The following is an 8,166-nucleotide window of genomic DNA, read 5'->3' as shown; positions in this document are numbered from 1 at the left end:
CATGTCGTCGTCTTCCTCGGATACGTCGTCTTGTACAGCGTGGCGATGAGTTCCTCATCGCTCAGCGTCGCTTGGTCTGATGGCGCGGCTCGCAGCAGGCGAAGGCGTCGACTGACGAGGCCTCCTTCTGCCGCGGCCTGGATGACCGACGGCCGCGCCTCGGAGGACGCGGCCACTCGTCGGTTGGTTTCGCTTGCGGAACGGCTGGAAAAACGCAGAATACCCAGTAGCAAGGCAGTAGTAGGAATTTCTACCCGCCTTGGAATGTGGAATTAATTTATTCCAATTCGTGCCGCTCCCAGTAGCAAGGCAGTAGTAGGAGTTCCCACCCGCCTTAGAATATGGAATTAAATTATTCCAAGGTCGTCGACTACACTCTTCATTCGTCGACAGTTTTTGTTGCAACGAAAGGGACGAGACATGTGTTGAAAGAAGGGAGTTTCGAGACAATCCACACTCAGTGATCCACACTGGTTTATGTGAGGTTTTTGACGCATGGACAAGCGGAGGGCATGCGAAATTTCGTGCTCGGAAATGGACGACGAAGAGCTCTACGAGGGCTGCCAACTCAAAGATGATCCGTGCGGCTTGTGCTTGCGGACCCAACACATCCATAGGCATCAACGAGAGCATCAGCCATGACACGCGTCGTGGCTGCGGTGGTGGGTTGTCTGGTTTGGACAGTGACATTATTGCTCGTCAAGTTGCGCATTGTCGAGATGGGGTGTCTCATAGCTCACGAGCTTACGTGCTCGACGACCGGCGTAAGCTTTTGAAGCTTGGTTCGCCGACGCTTACCAAAGGTTTTGCCGTCGTGAGCATCTGGTAATGGATGCAATGCCAATCCGATGAATGCAGCGGCAACAACCACCAGCACAACAAACGTCGACCGGCAGCCATCGACTAAATAGTGCGAGGGCTTTGTCCTTGCCATTCTGCTGGCTTGGCCATATGTAGCCCTCTCAAATTGCCTCAGCGACGATCAAGAGAGCTATGTGTGTGGCGACCGAACGCACCCGTCGAGCCGCTTCGTGACGACGACGATGACGAAAGCCTTGGATTTCCACATGCAAGCAAATCGCGACAAAGATATAGTCCGAGCCTCCAGCGACGTCACTTCGACGTCTCTCCTCATTTCAGCATTTTGCTTGAGCGACCTCGCTGGTACAATGTCGCCACTGCCGGTGCGATGGACGCTTCTCGCACTGGTCAGCCTCCTCGGCACCGCGGCTGACAGCACCATTGGCAACGTGCCCACCGACGCTGCGTACGGGCCCATCGACGCGGTCTACACGTGGGTTAATGGCTCCGACCCGCGCTGGCAACGGGACAAGGCCGCGTGGCATGCCAAGTGGCGGCGCGAGCACCACGAGCATTCCACGCTACTGACGTCGGACGAGAACCGGTTCCGCGACAACGACGAGCTTCGGTACTCGATTCGATCGCTGTACCAGTTCGCGCCGTGGATCCGCCACGTCTACATCGTCACGGACGGCCAAGCGCCGGCATGGCTCGACCGCTCCAACCCCCACGTCAGCATCGTGCCGCACGCGTCGTTCTTTCGCAATGCGTCGCATTTACCAACGTTTGCGTCCCCGGCGATCGAAGCCAACCTCGATGGGATTCCAGGTCTCTCCGAGTACTTTTTATACCTGAACGACGACATGCTTCTCGGTGCCCCGGTGTCGCCCGACGACTTTATGAGTCGCAGCGGTACACAAAACATCTACCTCGCGTGGAAGGCGCCAGCGTGCAGCCCCGACTGCGCCAACTGGATGCTCGGTGACGGCGTGTGCCACCGCGCTTGCAACACGGCTGCCTGTGGGTTGGACCACGGCGACTGCACCTGTGCTTCGCCACCCGTGGTATACCGCGCCGTCCGTCCTTCGAGTGTGTTTTGATGATGGATCATCGATGTAGGTGGCCGACGACTGGACACCGATTTGTTTGGAGGTTGAACAGCCTCGTAGCACTGGCTGCGCGCCGGGCTGCGACTGGAGATACCTCGGTGACGACCACTGCCAGGCGCACTGCAACGTGGCCGAGTGTGCTTTCGACGCTGGCGACTGCGACCCTGCCGCGCTTGATCTCTTGCCGCGCGTGGCATTCAACGCCTCGGTCGACGCCGCTGCCGTGCTTTTGGACAACCACAGCGCGGTGCTGGTTGTCGACGACGTGTTGTCGGTCGAAACCGAATCCAGCGCGTTCGTCCAGCACGCGGCCGTCCTCCGCTCGCGCCTCTTTCTCTTCTTCAATCGTACCGTGACCGAGACGATTGCCGAGGCAGTAGTGACTCCACGGGGCACGGCCACACAGACGCGACTGCATGTCGTGCCACACGGCGTTGCGCTGGGGACGCAAGGCTACGCCTTTACGCGCTCGCCGCCGACGCGCCGTATTGATCTCGCCGCGGCCAGCATCTCGCCAGCGTTCCAGCCGCCGCACTTGGACGCGACCATCTATGTGCCGTTTGCATCGCTGCCCGATTGGAGCGGCGATACGCACTTTACGGTTGACGACGGACCGGCCATCGCGTGCCCGGCCATTGACGCGCCGTCGTCGTCTGCTGTGGCTCCAGCCGAGAGCCACTGTACGCTCAACGCGTCGGGCGTACTGCTGCATGCGCGGGTGTCTGGCAATGCGACGCGTGCGAGCGTCTGTCTCTTCAACGCGGATCGCAGCAGCTGCATTGTGTACAGCGCGCATCGTACTGTACTGGCGCCGACCGCGAATACCATGGAGCACTACGCTTTGCCCAAGACGACACACGAGTGTCACTGGTGGACATGGTGCAACGCAGCGTACGCGACGCTGGCAGATAGCTGCACGACGGCCTCGACCAAGGCGCTCATGGCCAAGGACCCGTCGGCCGCCAAGGCCAAGGCCATGACGCTCTGTACTCGCTTTGGCGCCACTCACGGTCCACTGACACGCAACACAACGCAGCTCCTTCGCGACAAGGTACTCTATCTCTGGTTGCACATATCGACTGACGCGACGGCGTCATATAGATGTGCCGCATCATGCACACGAAAGATAAACAGCCATTTTGGCTCGACCCGTGTCCACCGAGAGCTGCGGACGCGGAGATGACGTTCCTCGATCCGTTTGGGGACTCGCTCAAGCACGTCAATGCACTCTTTGACGCTGCGTTTGGCAAGGCGCCGCAGCCACGCCGCGTGCCATCGCACATGCCGTACTTTATCCAGAAGCGGCTGCTCGCGGAGCTCAAGGCCCACTGGCCGGTGCAGTTTAACACGACGTCGGCACACCGGTTCCGGCATCCAAAGGACATGCAGTTTAGCTTTGCCTACATGCACTATGTGGCGAACCGCCGGCTCTTGCACCCGCCGAAGTCGGCCAGCGAACTCTTCTCGAGCCACATCGACATCAACCAGAACGGGCACCTCGACGCGTACGAGGAGCGCAACCTCATCGGACTCTTCCCCACATTCTCGCACGCGATGCTATTGGCGCTGCTTGACGACTGCCGACGAGCGGCCAACGTCTCGTCCGCACTGCCGCTGCGACTCATTGCGGTGCACTGCCCCGGCCTCGAGCGGCGTTTAAGCCAAGTAAACGCGGCGATGCTACCGCCGACACACCGCCGCATGTCCGAAGAGCAAGTCACGTTCTTAATGCTTGGGCGGTCCATGACCGACTACGTGCAGCTGTACCGAGCCCGGTCGCGCCGCACCAAGTTTGTGTGTGTGAACGACGACATCACAAGCCCATCGCCTGTGGTACGACCTCCTCGAGCTCTTGCAGTCTCGTTGGCTCATACGACGAGTAGCTTCGCGCGATGCTGCGCGATTTTTTCGAGCTGCGCTGGAGCACGCCTTCGCCCATGGAGCGCCCGGCCGACGTCGCAACGCAGCAGCACACGGTCTCCGAGAAGCGCCGCTTCCAACCCACGAACCAGCTCCACCAAGAGGTGGTCGATAGCACCTTTGTTTGGCCATACGAACTCGTCGTTGTTGGCGTGGCGATTGGGTCCGTCTACTACGGTATCGCATCGATGCGGTGGCAGAATCGCTCGTATACCCCCTTGCGTCCACTGTGCTAATGAATCGCGTGTGGACTCTCGCCTTGCTTTCGCACCACACACGTGAAATATCGCACTTGTGTGCAGAGCGGTGAACGGGTCCTTGGTCATAAAAATGCTTCACAGAGACGCCGGACAACCCTGCCAGCGCCGTCGCGTGGTCTACTCCAACAGCAATACTGGTACTTCCTAATCCCCGCGCTTATCCGTTGGGCTCGAGATATGTGCCACGCTATACTTCTACAATTGTAGGACGTTGGCGAATGACGTCAGGGGCGTCGGCGCCGAGCAGACCTTGGCTCTCATCATCACGTAATGCATTACACGCAGATGTAGGAAAGTAGAGGCTTGGCACCGTCGTGTGTGCAGCGCTCTACTCTACGATCGGCGCCATGTCGACATCCCCTGCCCGCTGCTATGAGCGCGCCGACTCGTTCGGGTCCAACCTCGTTATCTCGCCCGTGCCCGAGCTCTCAGACGCAGACGAGAAAGCGGCCGATACGGCGCTGGTCGCGACTGCGTACCGGTACAAGAAGGCGACGATTATCGTCGCGACGTGCGTCGTCGGCCTCGTCGCTGGTGTTATGATTGCGGTTTTTGCATCGAGCGGCGGGAAGGATGCCAGTCTCGGCGCAGGCCATCTTGCTGTACGTCCTTCACATTGTATTCTAAAACGGGGCCTACCGGAACTTGTAGGCGCAGAATCCGTGGCCCACGACCGCCGTTCATATCCTTGCAAAGACCAATGACGATAGCAATCGAACCATGTTCACTTAACGACATGTTGTTGTTGTTGTATCCAACATTTGCGTCTCCATCGCGCTCGCGCTCGTTGCCACACGACAACGCATTAGCACCAAACATTTATTCAATGAATGTCACGACATCAAAACAATCAATGTAGAATGCACGCATTCTCATTGCCTACACTTGAAACGTTGCCTCATTGGTCGCATTTTTCTCCTCCAAGAGGATGTCCTTGATCGTCGCGACGCTCCAAAGGTCCTTGTTGAGGTTGAGAAATAGCTTGCGCTCGAGGATCTCCGGCGTCGTCTCCTCGCGATTGTCGGGCAGCATGTAATGACACTTGCGGAGCAAGCGCTCGACGGAATTGCTCGTCGCAGGGAGGTAGCTGAGGTCTTCGTACATGGTCGTACTGGCGCGCGCCTCTTCAGCAAGGATCTCTTCGACGAGCGTCATCTCCACACGCGTCGCGGGAGTCTCGTCAGCCGCATGCACCTTGAATGGAACCATGGCCGTCGCCTCGGCCGCTGTGAGCGACGACTCGGCGCCGGTCAAGATCTTGACGACGCCGTTCTCAAAGTCGCTGTACTTGACAATGTCGTCAATGTCGCGATGCAGCTGCGCAAAGTGGGCCGGGAACCTGGCGAGCGTCTTGTCGAAGACAGTACGGACCTTGGCAAGCGTGATTTTTGAGCCCTGGAGGTACGTCGTGATGGCATCAAAGTCCGATAGCGCCCGCAAAGCATCGTTGAGCTCGTCCTCTTCGCTGGGCGTGAGAACGTACGGCTGCATCTCGGGGATCTCGCTGATGTACGGCTTGAGCTCGAGGTAGCGTTTCACCATCGAGAAGGTGGAGGACGTGGCGTTCGTCCGCGTAACAGCCAGCAGAGGCCGCTTGTGCGCGGCCGTCATGACCTTGATGAGGCGGCCGCTGTTTTTGAGCGTCCTGAGCTCGTGCATGAGGCGGTTGACCTTGGCAAGCACCGGCTCGAACTTCTCCAAGACGCAGCCCGTGACGCGTTTGAATCGGTGGCTCGCGCAGCCGATGAGAGGTGTCTTGAGGGACTTGGCAAGGGCGACGTTGGTCGCGCCGTTGTCACCGCACAAGAAGAGCACGTCGTTTGCGCTCTTGGAGTAGTACTCGCCAAGAATAAACTCGAGATGCGCCGCGTGCGCGTCTGCCGTGAACGAGGCCCCGTCCTCGAATGGCGCCAGCGAGAGAAGACGTTCTCGGCGGCATGTCTTGCCCTCCAGAACCACGGGGTACGCAGCGACGATGGCGAGATAGTGCGTTGAGCGCTTCGACCAGCCATCAAAGAGGAGGCCAAACTTGTTGGGTAGTTCGTCCTTGATCGCCGCCTCGACACGCTTCGTGACCAAGCCAAAGTACTTCATGAGCGTCTCGACGGAGATAGGTTCAAACCGAGACATCGCGCGGACCACCGGGTCCTCAACCGCGGAAAAAGGCTGGTTGGTCATGATGATGAATTCGAGCCAGCCGTAGAGCGCGCTCGTGGAGGATGGGACAGATCTCGTGACCATCAAGCTCTGCGGAAGCGTCGCGAGGTGCTCCGAGAAGCGCTGTTCGTAGTCCGGGACGCAGGTGGAGAGGTGCTGCATGAGGTTGCCGTAGCCCGCACGCGCCGATTGCACGTAGGTGTTCTTGCACTGCTTGCACTGGAACGACTCCGACTTGTCCTCGACGGGCTCGTAGAAATGACTGCAAATGGCCTTGGCACGACCCCTTGGGCCCCTGGGCTTGGTGGAGCTCTTGGTGGCCATGTCGCAAAATGAAATTAGACGCCAGAAAAGACACGAAAGGCCTTTCTATTGGTCGAATGGCTGGCTGCCAGACAATGTTTACATTCATTGCAGCCTTTTCAAGTATTAAAATAAAATCATCTTGATCTGAGTTGACCGTACTGAGTGGCCCATGCTTCGTATAATGTTTGGAACGGTAAACAAGGTTCCTTACAGTATCAGTGGGAAATGTAAAAAATGCGTTCATTGGCAAAAATGTTTCGGAACCCAGGAATCAACGAGAGCTCGTACAGTAGACTGCACGGTCTTTGAGCTTCTCACTTCCTTCTTGACATCCATGGGCATCGCCAAGTTCATTTCGCGGTACCTTCCGCCCTTCTACGTCTTCTTCGTCGCGCCGCTCATTGGCGGCCACTCGGACCGGTCGTACTCGTCGTGGGGTCGGCGCAACAAGAACCTCCTCGTTGGCACCGTGCTCATCGTCGTTAGCGTGCTCTTGTTACGAGTGGGAGCTCGGCCCGAACGCGATGCGCACCGAGGTGCTCCACACGCTCGCGGCCGCGAACCTCCAAGACAACATCGCCGTCTTGCCTCTGCCGTACCTCTCGCCGACGCTCTATTTCCGCTGTGCGGTCTTTCTCCTCAAGTTTGACGACCTCGACCGGACGCAGTCGGCCAACTCGATCGCCGAGCACTACGACGACGGCAACGCGCTCTTCAAGGCCTTCCTCGACGACGACATGGTGTACACGAGGGCGAGCTGGGACGGCCTCCCACCCAACGCCTTGCTCCGCGACGCCCAGCGCCACAAGGTCTAGCGCATGGTAGGCTTACTAGTACGGTCAGCCTCATGGCATGCTGTGCGGTGTCTCTGACACCCTACAACGCGCAGCGTACTTGCACTGCACACGCTACAGAGGTCGACCAGCAAGCTGCGCGTGTTTGCGCTTGCCCAAACCTTGGCGCCTGTTCTTGTTTGCTTGGCTGCATCGGGTTCACCCAGGTATTCGGTCATCCTCCGTAGCGCGGGATCGTATGCATGGCCTCTGGCGTGATGGGCCTCGTTCGACAACCCGCTTCTAGGACGATCGCTTCGCGCATACCTTCCTGGGCGTCGTCGGAGCGCCATCGCATGCCACCGGCATGTCTCGTCGGCCGCGTCGGTCGCCGGCCACGTGTGTGGTGATCTTCGTCCGGATTCGTATCCGGTAGCTTCTTTGGCCGACGCGAGTTTTGGCCAATCAGCACGTCGCATCGAAAAATAGGGCCAATCGCGCGAACGCACGGCTATTTCGAGAATACAAATTCCAAGTGAGTTCTCCCCCCGTGGCTAATTATATGGGGCTTTCCGTTTCAACTTTTTGACTTGGAGTTTGTATCGGAATGGATCGGCATTTTCCATTTTGACGTCGCCGAGGTAGACATCGCCCATGGTATCGATCGGGAGCTCATGCGCCGCAGGAAGCGCGGAAGATGGCCCGCAATGAGAATCCCTTCGACATGCAGATCAAGCTCCTCATGATCGGCGACAGCGGTACGAGGAGCATGGCGATCCTGCGCGAAGATCACACGGCGTATGTATAGGCGTCGGCAAGACGTGCTTGCTCCTGCGCTAC

The 8,166-nt window shown here is 58.5% G+C and overlaps 3 protein-coding genes across 3 annotated transcripts; all 3 read left to right on the top strand.

The window, feature by feature from the left end:
• Positions 1–1,169: 1,169 nt before the first annotated feature.
• On the top strand, positions 1,170–4,066 carry SPRG_15088 (hypothetical protein; the record flags this gene model as incomplete). Its single annotated transcript, XM_012354127.1, has 4 exons — positions 1,170–1,865; positions 1,921–2,961; positions 3,012–3,743; positions 3,794–4,066. 4 exons carry the CDS (start codon positions 1,170–1,172, stop codon positions 4,064–4,066), a joined length of 2,742 nt encoding a protein of 913 aa, XP_012209517.1.
• Positions 4,067–4,437: 371 nt separating this feature from the next.
• Positions 4,438–4,717, top strand: SPRG_15087 (hypothetical protein; the record flags this gene model as incomplete). The annotated part of the gene is made up of 2 exons (XM_012354126.1): positions 4,438–4,624; positions 4,671–4,717. 2 exons carry the CDS (start codon positions 4,438–4,440, stop codon positions 4,715–4,717), a joined length of 234 nt encoding a protein of 77 aa, XP_012209516.1.
• A 2,170-nt stretch (positions 4,718–6,887) lies between these two features.
• SPRG_15086 (hypothetical protein) lies at positions 6,888–7,368 on the top strand (the record flags this gene model as incomplete). Its single annotated transcript, XM_012354125.1, has 2 exons — positions 6,888–7,013; positions 7,057–7,368. 2 exons carry the CDS (start codon positions 6,888–6,890, stop codon positions 7,366–7,368), a joined length of 438 nt encoding a protein of 145 aa, XP_012209515.1.
• Between the last annotated feature and the right edge of the window lie 798 nt (positions 7,369–8,166).

The sequence above is a fragment of the Saprolegnia parasitica genome (genome assembly GCF_000151545.1).
Source record: "Saprolegnia parasitica CBS 223.65 unplaced genomic scaffold supercont2.147, whole genome shotgun sequence".
Lineage (NCBI taxonomy): Eukaryota > Oomycota > Saprolegniomycetes > Saprolegniales > Saprolegniaceae > Saprolegnia > Saprolegnia parasitica.
Note: the sequence above shows the minus strand (reverse complement) of the source record. Positions and strands in the feature narration are given on the sequence as shown.